Consider the following 23,587-nt stretch of genomic DNA (forward strand, 5'->3'; position numbering starts at 1 on the left):
GACATGGTGATAAAGATGTCTGGAAATGGCCAGGCATGATGGCTCATTCCTCTAATCCCAGAACTTTGGGAGGACAAGGTGGGATGATCACTTAAGGCCACGATTTCAAATCCAGCCTGGGCAACATAGTGAGATCTTGTCTTTACACAAAAATTAAATATATATATATATCTGGGTGTGATAACATGCACCTATAGTCCCAGGTACTTGGAAGCTGAGACAGGAGGATTGCTTGAGGACAGAAGGTCGAGGTTGCAGTGAGCCATGACTGCACCACTGCATTCCAGCCTTGGTGACAGAGCAAGATCCTGTCAGAAAGAAAGAAAGAAAGAAGGAAAGAAAGAAAGAAAGAAAGAAAGAAAGAAAGAAAGAAAGAAAGAAAGAAAGAAAGAAAGAAAGAAAGAAAGAAAGAAGGAAGGAAGGAAGGAAGGAAGGAAGGAAGGAAGGAAGGAAGGAAAGAAGGAGGAAGGAAGGAAGGAAGGGGAGAGAAAGAGAGAAAGAGAGAGAGAGAAAGAAGAAAAGAAAAGAAAAGAAAAAAGAAGGAAGGAAGGAAGGCTGAAAACCATCTGTAAAAAGCAGCATGCATATCTGGTTGCTTTAGATCTGGTTTATTGTGGTAACCATGCCCCAGAAGAGTTTCAGCAACTGTACTTACTGGAAAATATTATCTGGCTAGATCTCAGTAGAAAACAAGTCTTCCCCAGGTGGAATTTTGATAAAAATCTGTTAAATGTACACAGATGAGGGCAGAGTGAAGCAAAGCAAGAAGGAAAATTGGGGCACCGGAAGAAGCAACAGTAGGAAGTCTTTCCCTCCCAGAGTCCTGTGCAGCCTGGAGCGAAAAGGAGCTATGGTGTGCAGGGACCCTGCTGGTGCCAGAACCTTGGTGTCACCTGGAAAGAGTAGAGAAATACCCTGACCCAGACTCATTCTGCCTTCTGATCTCCTGCAAAAGCCTCCCGAGGCTCCAAGCAGCAGAGAGAATGGCCGAAAATGGATCTAGGAAGACAGAAAATAGCTGGTGCGAGTGATACCTAATTCAGCCAAACCTCTTGCTGTTTTACCAAAAGAACCTGAAATAGTTATGACAATAAATAAACTGATGTAGGGTTTCTATTTTCTGTGAAATTTGCTCTTTCTCATTGAAGTTAAACCATATTCATCATTTTGACAAATACCATTACTTTTCATTTTTTTCTCAAATGGAACATTGCCCTATAAATTATTTTCATAACAAAGAGTGACTCAACTTTCAATAAAAGTGATGTATGGAAATCTGCCATGTTCTCATTCATAAATTACTCACTATTACTCATAAATTTTCTGAATGTTAGTCAACTTCTCTAAGTGTTCTGGGTCGCAATAACTCACAGTTAGGCACTGAAAATACAGTTCAACTATTCTAAAGGTGAAAGTGTACAATGGACTAATATGACATTCATGTAATAACGTTAAGAAGGCTGTCAGCTCAATATAGTCAAAGCACTAACTGCACTTAGTTCAAAAAGTTGGTGGTTAAAACTCATGAAGTCAATACTATAACAAAACACTCTCCAAGTACACTCTTGCTCTTAATAATAAGTTTAAAAGGCTGGACATGGTGGCTCACACCTGTAATCCCAGCACTTTGGGAGGCCGAGGTGGGCAGATCACTTGAGCTCAGGAGTTCGAGACCAGCCTGGGCAACATGGTAAAACCCCATCTCTACAAAAAATAAAAAATACAAAAATACAAAAATTATCCATGTATGGTGGCATGCACCTGTAGTCCCAGCTACTCAGGAGACTGGGGTGGGACGATCACTTGAGCTTGGGAGGCAGAGATTGCAGTGAGCTGAGATTGCGCCACTGCACTCCCGCCTGGGTGACAGAGCGATACCTGTCTCTCAAAAAAAAATAATAATAATAATAATAAAGTTAAAATGTACAGCATAGATCTCCAGCTATTTCTTTGGAATATATTTGAGCTTCACCCTCCCTTTCCTCCTTCCTTCCTTCTTTCCTTCCTTCCTTCCTTCCTCCCTCCCTCCCTTCTTTCCTTCCTTCCTTCCTTCTTTCCCTCCCCTCCCCTCTCTCCCTTCCTTTCTTCTTTCCTTCTTTCCCTCCCCTCCCCTCTCTCCCTTCCTTTCTTCTTTCCTTCTTTCCCTCCCCTCCCCTCTCTCTCTTCCTTCCTTTCTTCTTTCTCTCCACTTCCAAGCACTTTCATGTACATTCCCATTTAATCCTGAACAGAGGAATTATTTCCATAATGCAGATAATGAAACTGAGGCCCAGAAAGTTTGAATGACTTGCCCACTCTCTCCAGTTTAGAAAGGTATGACCCATGAATCGAAAGCAGTTTACCTGCTTCCAACCCCTCCCTACTTCAATAAAATACTTTATTATATCTTTAAAAGGCCATTTACCTGCCTACTGACTGGGTAACCTATACATAGTTTCCATGACCTAGCTGCCCTAAAAATCCATCTTCTGACTTCACTCCTATGAATGCCCTGGCTTGCTAGGGGAGATGTGTGAGCAGCCATTTTTATTTTTAAAAACTTTTTGCAAACTTACTGGCTCCACAGTGGTAAAAAAAAAAAAAAAAAAAAATCAAAACAACAACAAAAAACTCTTGAGGGAGTGGTGACCTCTAAAAGCCACTCTTCAGGTCAAGAGATATATTGGCTATAGGGACAGAAATTACAAATGCACCTGAAACATGCGTAACAAACTCCCAAATCAACTCAAAAGAGGAGACCTGCTCAAAGTCTGTGTTTGTCTGTTTAATCTTCCTCAATGAGCATTGGAGCGTGCAGAGTAGAATGTGAGGTTTTCTCCAACATATATTTGCAAGGACATCTACTCTAACTTGCCACTTTCCCTCCATTCACAATGATAATAACAATAATATTTATTGGGTTCTTACTACCTGACAAGTGCTCTTCTCAAATCTCTCCACAGTAAGCTCACTTAACCGTCCTATGGACCCTGTGAGGCAGGTGCCCTTATCTTGATTTTATAAATAAACAGACAGAGGCAAGTAAAGTAACTTGGCCCAGGTCACCCAGCTAGCATTGGCAGAGCCAGGCTCAGGGCCTAGGCAGTCTAACCCAAACCCTGCATTTTACCACCCTCCAGCCAAGGTCTTCTTCAGGTCCTGCGTGAATGTGCTCCCATTAATCTGTGAACCTCTTGCAGAGTAGTAACAGTTTGTCCCAGTAGACTGCCCAGTACTGTGCACACTCAGCAAAGTTTATTGAATAGCTCGATAGTAATGAATGGAGGAAGGAAGGAACAAAGGAAGGAAAGGAAAGGAAAGGAAAGGAAAGGAAAGGAAAAAACGGATATAAAAACACATGTTCTGAGAGGTCAGGAAAATAAAAGATTGTTTTAGGGTGGGTGGGGGTAGGAAGAAAAGGTTACAACAAAGAGCTGTGAATAATGGTAGAATTTTAGTCAGCACAGATGAAGAAAAGGAAATTTCAAGAAGAAAATTATATAAACAAAGTCAGAGAAACTGGAAAGCCAGGAGATATATCCAGGGAACAGTAAGTGGCCCAATTAGTCATGGCTTAGTCTTGGGCTACATGAAGGGATACAGGGAGATAAGTCTGTTCAGGTCAGTTGAGTTGAGATTGCCGAATACTTCAAATGGTAGGATGAAGAAAATATTGGATAAAAAAATGGGGGCCCCTGGAGGAGTTTGAAGGAAGAGATGGGAGGATGACAATCTCAGGATTGTGCATTAGGAAAATTAAAATGGCACTAACACGTAGAGAATTGTACAGCAGGGGCTGCCGATCTACAGTGAATGGATCCCTTGGGTCCATCGATGAGTGTTAGGGAGTCTGTGAATCCCTGAGGTGTACACAGAACTTTGTCTGTATCTGTGTATGTGCAAGTTTCTACTGAGAATATCCATAACCTCTCATGACTCCCAAAAACTGTGACCTGCCTCTATCAAAAGGACTATCCCAAGGCAGGAGTCCAAAAAGAGGCCAACATTCCACATGTATGAATACTTTCACATTATAAATCAAGCTAACAAACTGTTAAATATGTTCTTCATCCTACGTTGGCAAATATAACCTCACAATGATGAAACTGAGAAATATGTGACTACAAATGGGAAAATATTTTTAAGTGACTAAATTTAATTATTACTGAGCATATGTTGAGTGTTGATGGACCAACAATGTTTGATGAATAAGAAAAAATATATACAATTCATACATTATGGCCCATTTATTCCTCATAACTTGTTTTTCTCACATTCATTCAACAAAATATTATATCGTTATAGTAAGATTTCACATAGTTTTATTCTGTTGACATAACAATCTAAATAATTAAAAAATAAACAATAATGATATTCAAAACTCACTTTGAATTTACTTTTGAAAAAATACAAATTCTAATAAATGTAAAAGACTCAAAATATCAAATAATATGTTAACATTATCTATTAAAATGAAAAGAATTACAATAACAATGAGAAACCACTACACGCCTATAAGAATGGCTAAAATCCAAAGTACTGATGACACCAAATGCTGGCAAGGATGTGGAACAACAGGAACTCTCACTCATTGCTGATGGAAATGAAAGATGGCACAGCCATTTTGGACGATGGTTTGGCAGTTTCTTACAAAATGAAACATACTCTTACTATATGATCCTTGGTGTTTACCCAAATGAGTTGAAAACTTAGGTCCACACAAAAACCTGCACACAGATTTTTTGGCAAATTTACTCATAATTGCTAAAACTTGGAAGCAACCAAGATGTCCTTCAGTAGTTGAATGGATAAACAAACTGTGGAACAGCCATACAATGGAATATTATTCCATGAAAAACATAATTCAGCTATCAAACCACAAAAAAATGGGGGAACCTTAAATACATATTGTTAAGTGAAGGATGTCAGTTTGAAAAGCTGTGCACTATATGATTCTGACTATATGACATTCTGGAAAAGACAAAATTATGGGTACGGTAACCCATAGTGAATATTTTAGGACAGTGAAACTATTCCGTATCATATTGTATGAGTGGATTACACATTTCTATACTATACTAATCATTATACATTTGTCAAAACCCAATTAGAGAAAAATCACACATATACGCATATACAAACCCAATAGAATGTATAACACAAAGAATGATCCCCAATGTAAACTGTGGGTTTTAGTTAATAAGAATGTACCGGCAGTTTTCCTCAGCTTTGGGTGGTGGCCGCTGCCGGGCATCGGCTTCCAGTCCGCGGAGGGCGAGGCGGCGTGGACAGCGGCCCCGGCACCCAGCGCCCCGCCGCCCGCAAGCCGCGCGCCCGTCCGCCGCGCCCCGAGCCCGCCGCTTCCTATCTCAGCGCCCTGCCGCCGCCGCCGCGGCCCAGCGAGCGGCCCTGATGCAGGCCATCAAGTGTGTGGTGGTGGGAGACGGTCAAATAACTTGTTGAATGTCGTGGAATCTGGACCCTCCCTTCAAATCCCCACCCCACCGCTTACATGGGGTATCCCTAAGCACATCCCCCACCTCCCAAGAGAGGCGGTTCAGTGGGAGGTCAACAAGACTAAACAAGATGTTGGTTATTAACTACCTCGCAGGTGCCCCTTGTTGAATGCTTAGTAAATGCCAGAGCTGTAGGTAAAACTTGCCTACTGATCAGTTACACAACCAATGCATTTCCTGGAGAATATATCCCTACTGTCTTTGACAATTATTCTGCCAATGTTATGGTAGATGGAAAACCGGTGAATCTGGGCTTATGGGATACAGCTGGACAAGAAGATTATGACAGATTACGCCCCCTATCCTATCCGCAAACAGATGTGTTCTTAATTTGCTTTTCCCTTGTGAGTCCTGCATCATTTGAAAATGTCCGTGCAAAGTGGTATCCTGAGGTGCGGCACCACTGTCCCAACACTCCCATCATCCTAGTGGGAACTAAACTTGATCTTAGGGATGATAAAGACACGATCGAGAAACTGAAGGAGAAGAAGCTGACTCCCATCACCTATCCGCAGGGTCTAGCCATGGCTAAGGAGATTGGTGCTGTAAAATATCTGGAGTGCTCGGCGCTCACACAGCGAGGCCTCAAGACAGTGTTTGACGAAGCGATCCGAGCAGTCCTCTGCCCACCTCCCGTGAAGAAGAGGAAGAGAAAATGCCTGCTGTTGTAAATGTCTCAGCCCCTCGTTCTTGGTCCTGTCCCTTGGAACCTTTGTACGCTTTGCTCAAAAAACAAAAAACAAACAAACAAAAAAAACGGTGGAGCCTTCGCACTCAATGCCAACTTTTTGTTACAGATTAATTTTTCCATAAAACCATTTTCTGAACCAAAAAAAAAAAAAAAAAGAATGTACCAATATGGCTCATCAATTGTAACAAATGTACCACATTAAAACAAGATGTGACTAAAAGAGGAGACTAATGAATGTAAAGACTTAAATGTTATCCTTTGCTTCATTTGCCATTTGAGAAAATGAAATCTATTATATTCACTAATATGTTATATCATAAAATAATAATACTTATAAAATGTCTTTTCATATTAAAAAAGATTAAGACACAAAAGTTTTCTTATTTATCCCTTTGTGTAGATGAGAGAAGATGAGGGGGTATGTGGGAATTCTCTGTACTTTCTGCTTAATTGTTCTTATAAATCAAAAACTGACCTCCCAAAAAGTCTGTCAATTAAAACAAAGCCAGAATACAGATTATAACTAATGAACATAAACACTTAAAATAAAAATTATTTAAATAGATCAGGATTTCATTAATTTATTAATTCATATATTTTGAAGCTATTATTAGATGCGTAAGCTTTAGAATTGTTACCTCTTTCTGATTAATTTACCACTTTATCATTATGAAATGACCTTTTTTATCTCTAGTAATACTTCTAATTTGCTTTCAAATGTACTTTGTCTGATATTAATATAGCCACTCTAGCTTTTTTTTATTCGTGTTAACATGCTGTATCTTTTCTCATAACTTCACTTGTGTCTTTATATTTAACGAGTACCTTTTCTGTAAGCAGTATATAGTTGCATTTTTCTTTTTTGTACAGTCTGACCATCTTTGCCTTTTAGTTGGAGTGATTAGACTACTTATATTTAATGTGATTATTTATTTGTCAGGCTGAAATCTAACATCTTGCTATTTGTTTTCTGTTTGTTTCATCTGTTCTTTGTTCCCCTTTTCCTCTTTTTCTGCTTTTTTTTGGATCAATTGAGTATTTGAATAATTCCACGTATTCTTCTCTTTCAGATGACTGTAAATGCAAAGTACAGCTTGCTTTGATATCTGACGGCAGGATGACATTATGCTACCACCGTTCTGTGGACATTCCATATGAACACACCAAACCTATCCCTCTAAACAGATCCTGTGCATAATAACTAAGAAACACATGACCAGGTGCTCAGAACCAGATTAGAAGAATATGAGCACCTTGAGCAAGGACCCAGATAGACCAGCTTAGCAAAATGTTTGTTACCACTAAGCACTGTTGATATCCTCATGGACAGTATCACAGTGTCATAAAAAACTGAACCCTCCAAAAGACAGATGATTTCGAGGTTCCTGGGAATCAAAGAGAAACGTTATCCTTTGCTTCATTTGCCATTTGTGAAAATGCAATCTGTTACATTCACTAATATGATATATCATAAAAATAATAATTATAAAATCTCTTTTCATATTAAAAAATATTAAGATACAGAAGTTTTCTTATCGTTTTCTATAGTTTTATTTCTTCCTTACCCTGCATATTAGTCTATTCTCACACTACTATAAATACCAAAGACTGCGTAATTTATGAAGTAAAGAGGTTTAATTGACTCACAGTTCACTATGGCTGGGGAGGCCATATCAATTTTAAACTTACAATCACGGCAAAAGGAGAAGCAGGCACGTTCTTCACAAGGCAGCTGGAGGGAGTGAGTGTGAGAGTGCGGTACCATTTATAAAACCAGGAGATCTCACGAGAATGCACTATCACAAGAACAGCATGGAGGAAACCGCCCCCATAATCCAATCACTTCCCTCCCTAGACACATGGGGATTACAATTCAAGATGAGATTTGGGTGGAGACACAGCCTAACCATATCACCTTGTGTCAGTTCTGTATGGAGATCTTCTGTTAGTGCCTCCTTCATGTAAATTCTCTTTCTTTCTTTTTATTTCTCTCTCTCTCTCTTTATTTCTTTTTTTTCTTTCTCTCTCTTTCTTTCTCTCTCTTTCTTCTTTCTTTTCTTTTCTTTTACAGGGTCTCAGTCTGTCACTCAGGCTGGAGTGCAGCGGCATGATCACAGCTCACTGCAACCTCTGCCTCCTGGGCTCAAGAGATCCTCCTACCTTAGCCTCACAAGTAACTGGAACTACCGTAGGGTGCCACCACACCTGACTAATTTTTGTATTTTTTGTAGACACCATGTGGCCCAGGCTGGTCTTGAACTCCTGGGCTCAAGCAATCTGCCTGCCTCGGCCTCCCAAAGTGCTAGGATTACAGGCGTGAGCCACCGCACCCAACCATTTTTTTCTTTTTTAATGCCATATGAAACAGAAGTGTATCTTACAAGCAAAGGTGTCTTATATTAAAGGAAATATAATTTTAATATTTCCATGTTACATATTAGGAAACTGAGGCACAGACAGGTTAGTTAGCCAAATTCAAACAACCAAAAATTTGTGATGCAGTATTGCAGATTGGGTTGTCTAGAAGAATTTGCGGAGACAGAGTTTGGGATGTAAGACGTTTATTAGGCATCAGCACCCATGAAAGGAAGATATTGGAGGCAGAAGTGGGCAGAGGAAGAAGTCAAACTGGGATGGAGGCCTGTCAAAGCCTCAGTCAACCTGGCCAGGAGCTCTGTAGCATACTGTGCTCATCAGAGTATCCTGCACAGAGCTGAGATGGCCCCAGCTTTATCCCTAGGACACAAGCTGCTTTATCCCACAGGACACATGCTGCTGGGGGAAGGTGTAACCTCAGAGGAAGCAGCTCTCTGTAGCCAAGTCAGGCCCAGAGTGCTCTGACAGTTGGATGTGCCTTCTGACTTCATTTCTAGCAGTTGCACATCAGATCCTTCCTGAGAGGGAGAAACACAAGCAGGATACAAACTCAGGCAGTCTGGTTCCAGAACCAGCACTTCTGACTGTGAGGATGTTCTGCCTTCCTGACAGATGCATTGGGATCAAACCATGGTTGGCCTGGAATTCAGACATTCAATCCAGTCTTTTTTCTATACCATGCTTTTCCACATAGCACAACCATAACTACCTGCCCGGCATTTGGAACTATTATTGATGTTTGCAGGAGGTCCAATTGTTCTACAAAATTGAATTTGGATGGTAAGCTAAAAAAATTATAATTCAGGATTATCTGCATACTCCACTTTATAAGAATGCAGTCTCACCATTTACATCTGATTGACATATGTGTGGCAACAAATCAAAGCCTGGCTCCAAGTAAAGCTCAGGTGATATCTTGGTGATCTGCAGCACTGAAGGCAAATGATAGGACAGCTGAGTCATCATACAGTCTTTAGCAGCACAAGCATGCCTAACGTGAAGCACCTGTACCTCCTGAGTTACCACCACATTCGTGTTTCAAAGGAGATGCATCATACCCAATATTTAAATTCATTAGGACTAAATATGATCATAAATATTGAATAAAAACATTTTCATTAAATTAAATTCATATTTTGGCCTTTTATTTTAGCGAGCATTTTAGATTGATGTCTTATTAATGAACCATGGATTGATGATTCAGGACATATGTATAGTTTAAAAGAGAAAATCAGAACAGGGATAATGAGAGATCCTCAAATGCATGTCTATTATATTCAAAATAAATGGTATTCAAAATATTTGAATATTTTCATATTCAAATATATTCAAAATAAAGAGAATCGTATAGCTAACAAGTGAAATACAAAACACCCAAATGACCTTTTCTACTTTTACAATAAACTTTTGTGGTTTTGTTTCATCAAAACAATGTTAAATCAATACTGTTTTATTATTATTATTATTCTGAGTCTGGTCTCATGCTGTGGCTCAGGCTGGAGTTTGGTGGTGCAATTATGGCTTACTGCAGCCTTGACCTCAGGTGATCCTCCCACCTCAGCCTCCCAAGTAGCTGGGACTACAGGCTTGCACCATCACACCTGGCTAATTTTTGCTTTTTTTTTTTTTTTCTTGTAGAGACGGGGCCTTGCTCAAGCTGGTCTCAAACTCCTGGGCTCAAGAGATCCACCCATCTCGGCCTCCCAAAGTGTTAGGATTATAGGCATAAGCCACTGTACCCAGTCTATTTTAATATTATTATTAATTTTATGCTTTTAATGTGCAAATTGGTTTGGATTTTATAGTTTTTTAAAGGGTCTACAGCCATAAGGAATTTATAGCTTGTTTATGTTTAAGTAACACTGTGTTTATATTACATTCAAGTAACACTGTGGTAGAAATAATTTGTCAACACTGGGTGCCATATCGGTTTTTTCTTGAAAAGGGGCCCACTCATTAATTTGCAGAGATGCTGTGCCAGGTCTGTGGAAGAAATAGGTGTGAATAAGTCTAGCACCCACATTTGCACTGTAATCAATTATGAATTCCAGTTTGCATGTGGACTTTTGTAAATGTTTCTTTGTGACTAGGGACACAGGGTTGTGGCAAAAGTTCCTGTTTCATAATTCACCTTTCTTCATCACCAACCTGTAGAAAAATAGGGTTTAAAGAAATCAGCTACAGCAGCTTGCTTTCAACACCCTGAGTGAGGCAACGCCATGTTAGACCCTACCGAAGATCACTCCTCACGCCTGGGGCACACAAGGAAAGGAGCGAGGGACTGACAGGAACATCCGTCAGCTTCTGCAAGGTCTCAAAAAGATCATCACCCACAGAGGCAGATGTCTCAAGGAAAGACTGTCCTTTGAATCGGTGAGTTCACTGCTCAGACTTCAACCTGTTTACTCTGCCATTTTTGGTCAATTCACATATATATATATATATATATATATATATATATATTTATTTATTTATTTTTTGAGGAAGAATCTCACTCTGTCACCCAGGCTGGAGTGCAGTGGCACAATCTTGGCTCACTGCAACCTCTGCTTCTTGGGTTCAAGCGATTCTCCTGCCTCAGCCTCCCGAATAGCTAGGACTACAGGCGCACGCCACCACGCCTGGCTAATTTTTGTATTTTTAGTAGAGATGGGGTTTCGCCATGTTGGCCAGGCTGATCTTGAAATCCTGACCTCAAGTGATCCTCCCATCTTGGCCTCCCAAAGTGCTGGGATTACAGGCATGAACCATCGTGCCTGGCCCAATTCATCATTTGAAACAACTTGGTTTTTTTTGGTGCCAGTATTGCACTTCCAAATTTTCTTCAGGGTCATGGAAGGTTGCTAGCAGGCTGTGGTCTGTGAACTCACGGAAACTATAAACCATCCGTGAAGAAGGAATGGGTCCATCTGAAGAGTGCCAAGGGGAAAAGTAAGACAAAGACATGGAGCAGCCTCAAGGGGATGAAATGGATGAAGGGGAGGAAGAAGAGAAGAAAGCCAGATCTCAGCCCCAAAGTAAGGCTTCTTGGCGTGGAAGTATAGAGTTTCTAAATAGATGACACAAATTCATCTAAATGAACAGAATATGGCTATACAAATGTTTAACGTATCTGTGAAAATTATACTTGTTGAAAACTAATTATTCACATTCAAAACCAGTATTTCAAGGCTTGTGGCTAAACTATTATCTGTAAAAGGCATGGCTTATGTGTTATATTCTGTTTGTGCTTTTCTGTTTCACTTTTATCTGTTCTGCAGACGAAGGCAATGGTGCAAAAAGTTTACCAGAAATGAGTATTGAGTAACAGTCTGATCTTAAAATACTTTTGCAACTTGTTATGCAAAAATCACAGTTGCAGGAAAATTGGTTTCCATAAAGAGCTATTAAGTGGATCAACTAGATTATCTCTAGATCAGATTTTTTTAAAACCCATTCTCCTTCACAGAAAACTTTTGTTCTATTTGTATACATTAGAGCAACCAGTACATATCAAACTTCAGGCCTCTTACAAGTAAGCAAATACATCAAAGAAAAGTTTTTACTTAATTGAAATTTGGGTTAAAGTAAAGATGCAATAGTGTCAATTCAGGAATTATAGGCAGGAGCACAATTTAACAAATACCAGAAAAATACGATTTTTCGCCACATGTTTTCTACCCCTATTGGCGTATCAAGCTTGGAAAAAGAAATGATCTTAGTAAACAACAAGAAATTTGCTTTTCTGTGAGAGTTATCTGTTGCATTCTTTTCTTTTTATAGTATTTTTTCTAAGCTTACCTTAAGTTCATATTGCCCTTTTGTGCAGATAACAGGATGAAAAAAAAATCATTTACTTTGGAAAGTCATTATTTTCAGTTTTTGTTGTTGTTGTTGTTGTTGTTGTTGTTGTTGTTTTGAGACAGGGTCTCATTCCATTGCCCAGGCTGGAGTGCACTTGTGCAATAATGGCTCACTGCAGCCTCGACTTACTGGGCTTAGGTGATTCTCCCAACACAGCCTCCCGAGTAGCTGGGACTACAGACACCAACCACCACACCTGGCTAATTTCTTTGTATTTTTTTGTAGAGATGGGGTTTTGCCATGTTGCCCAAGCTCATTTTGAACTTCTGAGCTCAAGCACTCTGCCCACCTCTGCCTCCTAAAGTGCTGGGATTACAGGCGAGAGCCACTGCACCCGGCCTCTTCTGTGGTCTCTAACATTGTTCTTGAATTATTAATGGTGAAGAACCTGGATTTTTGTGTTGCACACTAGTATTTGAGTCTGAAGTCTTCTGCTTGTTGTTTCCTGGACAGTGGACAGGAGGCTATAGGGTTCAGTCTATTCCTCTCTTAAATAGGGTTGAGTTGTGCACATTTCACAAATTTGTGATGAGAAATTAAATAATATATGACAATGTGAACATGGTGCTTGGCACATTGTAACCAAACAATAGTATTGGTTATCTTTAATATTGGTATCAGCATTATTAGGTTTATATTTTTTAATGATCTCATGTTTGCTAAAAATTGTACATTTAAAACAAGCTTCAAGGGATAAAAACTGTGTTGTCTTGTATGTGAGTAATGATGACTTGTTTGCAGTACTGAAACCTTTGCAGATTTCATCACATATCTAGAAGTAATTTAAGATATGCTTATACATACTGAAATATTTAAAACTTTAACTTATTATATATTGAAATGTTTAAAACTTTAACAATTAACTTGATTTTACTTTGTAAATTTACATTTATGGGATAAAGAAAATGTGGTATATAAACACAATGGAATACTATTCCGCCATAAAAGAATGAAATCATGTGATTTGCAGCAAAATGGATGGAACTGAAGGTTATTATTTTAAGTAAAATAAGCCAGACATAGGCAAATTTCACATGTTCTTACTCATGGGAGGTAGAGAGTAGAATGATAGATACCAGATGCTGGGAAGGTTGTGTGAGTGGAAAGGGGGATGAAGAGAGTCTGGTCAAAGGGTACAAATTACGGTTGGATAAAAGAAGTAAGTTCTAATGTTTATAACAGTTCTATTGTTCCATTGTTGCTAACTATAGCTAGCAACAATGTATTGTTTATTTCAAATTAGCTAAACTAGGGAACTTGAAATGTTTCCAACATATGGAAATGATTAATAACTCAAGGTGAGGGATACCCCAAATACCTGGACTTGATCCTTACACATTCTATGCATGCAACAAAATATCATATGTACCCCACAAATATGTAAAATATTATGTACCAATTCAAAACACTAAAAGATTTCTCATTTATATGTTTCCATCAATTTATTTCTACATTTTATGTAGAAAAGCTATATGCAAAAAGATTTGCCTGTGAATCTGGGAATATATTTCTAGTCTGCGTGTACTGGAGAACAATTTATATGGCATACAGTCTGGTTTCTCCATAAAGCTAACAAGTGGATTGAAATAATGATATGATAATATCACTAGGGAACATTTCTGTCAGGATTGTAGTTATAAAATTTTCAGAGATGGGATTTGGAGACTATGCTCTAGCTACTAATTAAGAAGAGTGTATTAGTTAAAGTCCCAAAGGGAAATGGATAGCATATTCAAATTAGGATAATTCAAGCAGAGGTTTTAAATAAGGGGTCTATTATAAAGATATGGACAGGGTGGAGGGGAGCTGTAATGGAACCTTCGACTGAGAATCACGAGTATGGAAAAGTATCTGAAACCAGGAAGGGACAGAGAGACGTGTAGAGAAGACCACCTTAGAGGAATTGGGGCCTTTTGTTGAGGGGCATACACGAACTTCTATTTGGAATATATTTCCTGACCTCATTCCCTGCCCCTGTCCTCCTGCCAGTTTTCCTATTTGCAGGAAAGCTATGGGGCACAGGCAGCTGTCAGAATAATCCATTCAGATCAGACTCCCAAGTCAGAGAACAGGTGGGAGGGAGGTGGAAAGTGGATTGGAGGGGCAAAAGGAGATCTCTGCACACATGCTGATACTATACAAATCTAGAATTTATTTGCTCTCATTATTATGTTCACTTATGGTAACAGGTGTTTACAAATCAGAGTAGTAGCTTTATAAACATGCATTAGACAAGATCCTTATAGGCATTAAATTTTAAGCTACTTTTTAAATAATGGGGAAAAGACCCTAGCTTAAAATCTATGCTCTGTAAGAAAAAAACATATTTTCTAACCATTAATATATGAGAGCTAGATAGATATTCCTAGGTCTTGTTATGTCTAGGTGCCTCCCTCTAAAAGGCTGTATCAGGGCCTTCAACTCAGTGCTTACTATGGTCATTCATTAACTCATCTTTCAACAAATATTTATTGAGTGTCTCTAATGTTCTAGGTATTGTGCTAGGCTCTAGGTAAAAAGGAGCAAGTGAAACAGGCATGATCCTTGCCTTCTTGAAACTTATGATTTAGTAGGTGAGTTGAATGATGTAGACAAAGCTTTAACTAGTTTTGTAAGTCTGCATTCACAGAGGTAATAAAGAGCAACAGAACCACATGATCACTGAGTGTCCAAATACAATATTTAAACATGAAAATTAGAGGGTTCACAGAGCAGCCATTGAGGTACAAAAAAGCCACAGACTTTTAAGCAGCATTTTTTCTCTCTCCTGAAAGAAAGATCTTAAACTTAAATTTAAAGCCGGCCAGTTCTGGAAAAGCTTATTCAAATATTATTTGTAAGATGAGGCAGAGGTGGCTACCAGAATCTAGAAAGTGCTGTCCAATATAGAAGCCAAATATTAATAACTGTCTACAATAATGGAAATATTATATTCTGCACTGTCCAAAATAGTAGACACTAGTTATCGTGGCTGTTAAGTACTTAAAATGTTGCTAATGTGGCTGAGGAACTGAATTTTTAAATTTTATTTAATTTTAATTAATTTAGATTTAATTAGCCATATGTGGCTATGGTAAAGTACAGTGTAAATCTAGAACAAGGTGTATTAGCTGAGACTTGCTGAGCACAAGTTGCTTCATTTAACCTCATTTCCTTTTTGACAGGGTTAATAACGGTCATTAATTTACTCACACACTATCATGTGTCCTGCAGGGTATGAAACAGAAATTATAGATAGTCTAAGGGGAGTAAGTGTTGGCAAGGAGGTGGAGACATTGGAACCCTTGGGCATTGAAGGTATAAATGTAAAATGGCTTGGCTGTTGTGAAAAATGGTAACGATAATTCTACACAAAATTAAACATAGAATTACCATATGACCCAGCAAACTCATTTCTGGGTATATACCCCCCAAAAATGAAAGCAGGGACTCAAAGAGATATTTGTACACTCATGTTCATAACAGCATTAGTCACAATAGCCAAAGGGTGGAAGCAACGCAAGTGTCCTTTGACAGGTGAATGGATAAACAAAATCTGGTATATACATACAATGAGTTATTACTCAGCCTTAAAAAGGAAGGAAATGCTGACACATGCTACATACAGCATGGATAAACACTAAAGTCATAATGCCAAGTGAAATAAGCTGGTCACTGAAGGACAAATATTGTATGATTCCACTTATATGAGATACTTAGAGCAGTCAAATTCATTGAGGCAGAAAGTAAAATGGTGGAATCTAGCAATTTCACTACTGGGTATATATCCAAAGGAAATGAAATTAGTGTGACGAGATTTTTGCATGTCCCTGTTCATTGCAGCATTTTACAATAGCCAAGATATAGAATCAACGTAAGTGTTCAACAGTGGATGAATGGATAAAGAAAATGTGATATATATACACAACGAGGTACTTTCAGCCTTACAGAAGAAGGAAATCTTGTCATTGTGACAACATGAATGAACCTGGAGGACATTATGTTAAGTGAAATAAGCCAGGCACAGAAAAACAAATACCACATGATGACACTTATATGTGGAATCTAAAAACATTGAACTCATAGAAGTAGAAGTAGAACTGTGGTTATCAAGGACTGAGTTAGAGAGATGTTAGTAAAGAAAAAAAAGTAGAATGGTGGTTGCTAAGGGTGAGAGGGAGGAGAGACCAGGGAGTTAGTGTTTAATGGGTGCAAAGTTTTAGTTGGGAAGATAAAAATGTTCAGGATGGTGGTGATGGTTACACCACAATGTGAACGTACCTGTATTTAATGTTACTGTACACTTTAACATAGTTACAATGGTAAATTCTATATTGTAAATATTTTATCACACCCATATAAGAAATTTAAACACATTCTTTATCTGCAAAGAGTTCTCGAACTAGCATGAAAAAGAGAAATGGTAGTTGCTGGTTACTACATGGTACAGGGATACGCAATGACTATTTGACTGAGGGCCATGAAGGAGTTGCACCTCAGAAGGGTGGCTGTGCTAGAGGACCTTCCAACCCTGGGATTCAATGGGTTTAGAGCTCTGTAAATTAGGAACGGCACTAGCGTGCAGGATGATGGCCACGGCTGACAGATCTCCATGCAACTGCCACGCCCCGCACCCAGTGCCTGCTCTGTTTTATCTGAGCTTCACCCTAAGGTCCTTATCGGTCATCATCTCTGAAAAACTCCAGACTGGAGGGGAGAGCCAAGGTCTCCAGAGAAATTTATAAAACAAGAATAACCTGGGGTTTCAGCTGGGTGTGAGCAGATCAATTGCGGAAGATAATTCAGATTGGCCATACTCTAAACCCTGTTATTATGTGCCACCATACCCGGCTAATTTTGTATTTTTAGTAGAGACGGGGTTTCTCCATGTTGGTCAGGCTGGTCTTGAACTGCCAACCTCAAGTGACTCGCCCGCCTCGGCCTCCCAAAGTGCTGGGATTACAGGCCTGAGCCACGGCGTCCGGCTCTTGCTTTTAATTTCATTGATAAAATATGTTCTTGCCTCCACATTTACCAGCATCTCTGCCATACTTTCCGAATAGCTGGGACAACAGGCATGCACCACCGCACCCGGCTAATTCTTTGATTTTTAGTAAAGACAAGACCTCCCTATGTTGCCCAGGCTGGTCTCTAACTCCCGGGCTCAAGTGATCCTCCTACCCTGGCCTCCCAAAGTGCTGGGTTTACAGGCTACCACACAGCTGAGATTATCATTTGAATCCATGAGGAAGACTGCCTGAAGAAGTAAATGGTGGATGGGGAGGGAAGGGGAAGATTGCTGGGGATTAAGTGTGGCATTTTGGACACGTTCAGTTTGGAGTTGTTCTCTCCTGTTACCAGGGATGAACTCTTTCTTCTATTTTACCCTAAATTTCCATTTGTGCATTGGATTGCACACCTGCTCATCTACTCAAGAACATTGCTTCAGCATGTAACCCATTTTTTCTCTCCCATATCATCCCTCTTTCCTTTCCTTTTGGTTCATGCTGGTGAGCAAACAAACATGTATAGCTTCTAATTAAAAAAAAAAAAAAACTGCTTTGACTATATGGTTCCTTCCAGTTTCTACTCCATTTCTTTGTCTTCATCTGATGTTTTTATTCTTTCACTCCGAACAGGCTTTGGTCATCCCCCACTAAAACTCTTCTTACCAAGCTCACCACTGACCTCCATGTGGCCAAGCCCATTCCTCAGTTTTCCGTCCTAATTTTACACACTGTAGCAGCATTTCACAGTTAATTGTTCTTTTTTGCAAAATTTTTTTAATTTGGCTCCTGAAACGTGCTCTCTCTTGGTTTATCTATCTCACTAATCAGAACTTCTCATTCTCTTTTTTTGATTCTTTATCTTCCTAACCTCTGAACTTTGGAGCATGCCAGGACTCAGACTTCAGACATCCCCATTCTGTCTGCACACCATCTATATGCTAAAGAACTCTAAATATATACCACCATCCCAGACTCACCTAACCAACTGCCTTCATGACAACTTGACAACTCCAAACTGAAGGTGTCCAAAATGCCACTCTTAATCCCCAGCAATCTTCACCTTTCCTCCCCATCCACAATTTACTTTTTCAGGCAGTCTTCTCCATGGATTCAAAGGTTAATCTCAGCTGAGCATGGTAACTGATGCCTGTTAACCCAGCACTTTGGGAGGCCAAGGTGGGAGGATCACTTGAGCAGGGGAGGTCGAGGCTGCAGGGAGCCATGATCATGCCACTGCACTGCAGCTTGGGCAACAGAGTGAGCTGCTGTCTCAAAAAAATTAAAAATGTCATCAGCAAGCACCCTCACAGACACACCCAGGATAATGTTTTACCAAATATCTGGGCACCCCATGGTCCAATAAATTAGACACATCAAATTAACCATCACAGCTTTCTAACTCGTTGGCCTGTTTTAATCTTTGTCCTTTAATCTGTCCTCAACAAAACGGTAGATTAAAAAAACAACCAGCAACATCATTTAGCTTCTCTGATAAACATTCTTCAGTCTTCCTATCTCAATCAATGTAAAATGTAAAGACTATCATGACTACCAATGCCCTACATGCTCTACTCCCCACTCCTAGCCCCACCACCATCACTCTTCCTGGACTCTGTTTTGCCCACGCTGATATTTCTCCCAGAAGCCCAGCATGCTCCTGCCTCCGGGCCTTTACATCCACTGATTCCTAGGCTTGAAATGATCTTAATCCCAATAGCTGCATTGTTTCCTCCCTCAATGATTCTCTTATCTTAGATGGCTTTGCAATATACCCATTTTTAAAAATATAACATACCTCATCCCTCTTATTTTACTTTCTTTTAAAATAAACTGTATTTTTTAGAACCGTTTTAGATTTACAGAACAACTGCAAAGGTAGTACAGAATTGCCATAAATTCCATTTCAGATTTCCCTATGATTACCATCTTACATTACATTCTTCACAACTAATTAACCTTGATTCTTATTACTAATGAAAGTCCATGCTTTATTTAGATTTCCTTAGTTTTTCCCCAAGTCCTTTTTCTGTCCCAGGATCCCATCCAGGATACCATATTACATTTCGTTTTCACGTCTCCTGAGTTTCTTCTAGGCTGCGGCAGTTTTTCAGACTTTCCTTATTTTATTTTATTTTTTGTAGAGACAGCATCTTGCTATGTCGGCCAGATCAGGCCTCGAACTCCTGGCCTCAAGCAATCCTCTCGCTTCAGCCTCTCAAAGTGTACGGATTACAGGCGTGAGCCACGTCTGGACTGTACTTTGCCTACGTTTGATAACCTGACAACTTTGAGGAATATTGGTCAGGTATTTTGTAGGATGTTCCACTATTGGAATTTGTTTGATATTTTTCTCATTATGAGACTGAGGTTATGGTTTTCCAGGAGGGAGACCACACATGTAATATGCCACATTCATCACATCATATTGACTACATGCCATCAATATGAGTCACGATTGTTGACGTTGACTTAGAACATCTGGCTGGGGTAGTGTCTGTCGGCTTTCTCCATTGTAAACCTACTGTTTTTCCCTTTCCACATTGTACTATTTTGGAGGAAGTCACTGTGCACAGCCTAGGGTACATGATCTACATAAATTATTTGGAATTATTCTGTATAGGAGATTTGTCTCCTCTCCGCCTTTTATTTATTTATTCAATTATTTATTTATATCAGTGTAGACTCATGGATTTTTTTACTTTGGCTTGTAATCCAATACTACCTTGTTTAGTTTACTTCGTTGCTCAAATGGTTCCATCTTTGGCAGCTGGGAGCTTTCAGGTGGTTCCTGTGTCTAAACATTCTGCCATCAAGGCAGGATTCGTTCTTTAGTTTTATTTTTTTTCTTCTCATTCAATTGAGACAGCGTCTCATTCTGTCGCCCAGGCTGGAGTACAGTGGCGCGATCTCGGCTCACTGCATCCTTGACCTCTCAGCCTCAAGTGATCCTCCCACCTTAGCCTCCTGAGCAGCTGGGATCACAGCGTGCGCCACCACGCCCAGTTAATTTTTTTATTTTTTGTAGAGATAGGCTTTCACCACATCGCTCAGGCTGGTCTCAAACTCCTGGGCTCAAGAGATCCTCCCCCTTCGGCCTCCCAAAGTGTTAGGAATACGCGCGTGAGCCACCGCGCCCGGCCCGATTTTTCCTTTTTTGAGTATCACTTCCTTACTTTTCAGCCTCAGCCTTGTTTTTCAAGGTGCTTTACCACCACCTGGCACAATCCACACTTTCTATTTATCTCTCCCCGTTAAAGTGCCGGGACCTGGAGGGTGGGTCTTGGCAGTATTTTTGAGCGCGGTGGGCACACAAGGGGACGCTCAGTTGATATCCAGAGAATGATGAGCCCGGCGGGTGTTGAGGCCGACTGGAGAGAGGTTGGTCGGCAGGGTTCTGGGAAGGCGGTGCTCGGCCTCCGTGTGACCGCAGGCTCCTCGCCCGCGTCCTCGAGGGTCCCAGGGATGCAGGACCTGCCACAGCTTCCGCAGCCACACCCACGCTCAGAGACCGCTTCCAGCGTCCTCGCCGCGGCAACGCACCGGACTGCAAATGTCACCAGCGCAGCGGGGATTCCCGGGGGAAGTCCAGCGCGCTCCCTGCCCTGGGGACCAGAGGATGAGCGGAGGAAGTGTCTTGGGCGGCAAACATCCCACTCCCCGCGCCGGTCCGCGCAGCCCGCGGGAACGCCCCGGGGCTTGCGGGAGGGGCTGGAGCGCGTCCCCGGCTCCGGGCGGTCCCGAGCGCATGGACTCCGGGTGGGGCGGGAACCCGCGCTCTGTGAGCCGGCTGCCGCCGCGCCCCAGCGCTGTCATCCCGGGGCGGGGCCTGGTCCCCAGCTGTGGTCGCTTCCTAAGCGGCGGGGGCTGAGCCGGCGGCGCCCAGATGCGGCCGCGGCGGCGCGGAGCTCGGGCGGCCGTGGAGGAGCTCAGCCTCGGCCGCAGGAGGCGCCGGGAGCGGAGCCGCCGGGAGTCGCGCAACAGGTTTCCTTCCCCATCGCTGCATCCACAGGGGACGCGCGCCCTGCCGGGAGAGGGGCTTCTCGGTTCGCACTCTCGCTCCCGGTCCAGGTTTGTTTTTCTCTTCCTGAGCCCCCATTTCTCTTCCTGACTATTTTCCCCGTGCGCGGAGAGATCGGGGAGGGCGGGCGGGTCGGGGCGGGGGCACTGTCTAGGCTCGGGACCCGCGGCTGTGCCTTAGGTGGGATTTTGGATCTGGCGCAGGTCCTCACGCCGCCTCTGGGCACCTTCGGAAACACAGCATTGGGTTTCTCATATAAAGCAGAATGATTTTTTAAAATTACTTTTAATTTCAGAGGCTGAGGGACTTAGGATTTAGTGCTTCGTAAGAATTATTTTAGGGATACCTGTTGGTAGGCTGCCTTTATAAAGTGTCCACCCAAGACTACTTTTATTTTAAATCGAAAGGCTGAAGTGTTTTTTTATTATCACCTCTTCACTTCCTAGTAGGGTGACTGTGTCAAAAACACCAGAATGGGTACTTCTTGACTTGAACTTGGCGGTGTCACTCAGTAGCCAGGAAAGACGGAGAAATTGATAGAGCCTTGGAGCAGTCCCTTCGAAGCCCACGTAAGACTTTGTTTTAGAAACATGGAGAGAAGTAGTGGCAATGCCTGCGAGAGCCACGCCGTCCTGAGAGGGAATTCTGCCTTTTTCTAGACTCCGCTGACACCAGCTGAGATCTGTATTACTTCCTGTGGTTCTCACGCACTTGTTTCAGCCGTTTCTCAGCAGAGGGAGGAGCTGTTATTTACAGGTATCCAAAAATGAGTCACAGGGCTGCTCTCTTAATTGTGAGACTTTGTTAATGAACTTTTGAAAAGCGAGGCTTGCTTTAAAATGAGACTCTAGATGTGAAATGCCTGCCCTGCCAACCTGGGGCAGTGGTATGGGAAGTGACGATTGAGTTTTCAGTTTCCTAAGGCGCCTGATGTTACAACATGCCAGTAAAGGTCACTGGGCTGATCTAAGATAACCATTGAAATCATGTGCTTTGCCGCAGATGCCCAACAGAAAATTAATTTCATTATTCAATGACCATTTTGCTGTCATTTTCACTGCATGGGAGAAAGGTATCGTTTAATGTGGTGATTGTAAGTAACTCTCTAAAATCAAAATATTTCAGACAGTTTGTGTTTACTAAATTGGTGCTAAAACCACATGATGATTTTTGAAGCGGTTGGGTCCCAGCGGGAGCAGAGAAATTTAAAAGTTGAAGCTGACAAGTCCTATTGCGGTGGGTAACAGCCCTTAGGAAGGGACTGCACTCTATCTCAACACGGTAGAGAAGGGGGCACCATCTCTACTGGAGCTGAGTTGAGCTGAATTCAGCCCCAAACAACAGTTACCAGGTACCTTCTCTGTGCCAGCCTCTTCCCTGAACCTTGCTTGTACAACCATGAATAATAGGATCCTTCCGGCAAGGTACTAGGGTAAATCTATACCCAGAGTGAAGTTTCTGTCCCAATATAACTCAATATGCTGGGTCCCAGTGTATTTAAAGAGTAGACTCAGCAGATTATCACCCCTAGATAATTGCGGTCACCTTTAGTTGATAGTGTGACTTATAAGAAATAGTGTGACTAATTAATAGTTTATTTAAATACGCTGGAAAATTCAATATAATGAGATAGGTGCTAGGGTAAATCTATACCCAGAGTAAAGTTTCTGTCCCAATATGACTGATGTTTCTGAAGATCTGGGATTTGGAATGGACTGGCTCATGGCTGGAAGAGCAAGGAAGCTTTTGAGTTTAGTCATTTACTTGTCTTTGTAGGCAGCCTATTCTTCATTTGGTACATGATTTAAAAATATATGAATTTGAAAGGTATGGTTTTTAAAGTGCTTGAATGAACCATGTTTCATGTTATTTAATAACCATGTAAAACGAAATTCAGCTGATTATCACCCCTGGACAATTGCAGTCACCTTTAGTTAACAGCATGACTTTTAGGAAATGGTGTGACTAATTAATAGGTTGTTTTGTTTTGTTTTGTTTTTTGAGACAGAGTCTCACTCTGTTGCCCCAGGCTGGAGTGTAGTGGTGCAATCTTGGCTCACTGCAACCTCCACCTCCTGCGTTTAAGCAATTCTTATGCTTCAGCCTCCCAAGTAGCTGGGACTACAGACACCCACCACAACACCCGGCTAATTTTTGTATTTTTAGTAGGGACAAG

At 41.1% G+C, this 23,587-nt stretch overlaps 2 protein-coding genes and 1 long non-coding RNA gene across 5 annotated transcripts in view; all 3 read left to right on the forward strand.

The window, feature by feature from the left end:
• LOC129398062 (uncharacterized) overlaps nt 1-7,648 on the forward strand; it is a 32,311-nt gene extending 24,663 nt beyond the window's left edge. The window contains exon 8 of one of the 2 annotated variants that reach the window (XR_010112533.1): nt 7,257-7,642. This is a non-coding gene — a long non-coding RNA (uncharacterized LOC129398062). Of the gene's footprint in view, nt 1-7,256 lie in introns of both variants that reach the window. The other variant, XR_008625795.2, reaches the window with a different exon arrangement.
• On the forward strand, nt 5,170-6,342 carry LOC100989777 (ras-related C3 botulinum toxin substrate 1). The gene is made up of 3 exons (XM_055114190.2): nt 5,170-5,425; nt 5,532-5,534; nt 5,625-6,342. Exons 1-3 carry the CDS (start codon nt 5,185-5,187, stop codon nt 6,164-6,166), a joined length of 786 nt encoding a protein of 261 aa, XP_054970165.1. The 5' UTR covers nt 5,170-5,184; the 3' UTR covers nt 6,167-6,342.
• Nucleotides 7,649-11,422: 3,774 nt separating the features above from the next.
• The window catches only part of STX11 (syntaxin 11), a 47,731-nt gene continuing 35,566 nt past the window's right edge, over nt 11,423-23,587 (forward strand). Inside the window, exon 1 of one of the 2 annotated variants that reach the window (XM_034963029.3) lies at nt 11,423-11,579. In XM_034963029.3, coding sequence (XP_034818920.1) covers nt 11,507-11,579 — 73 coding nt within the window. In that variant the 5' untranslated portion in view covers nt 11,423-11,506. Of the gene's footprint in view, nt 11,580-21,258; nt 21,462-23,587 lie in introns of those variants that run through there. The other variant, XM_003811540.7, reaches the window with a different exon arrangement.

This window comes from Pan paniscus, chromosome 5, assembly GCF_029289425.2.
Source record: "Pan paniscus chromosome 5, NHGRI_mPanPan1-v2.0_pri, whole genome shotgun sequence".
Lineage (NCBI taxonomy): Eukaryota > Metazoa > Chordata > Mammalia > Primates > Hominidae > Pan > Pan paniscus.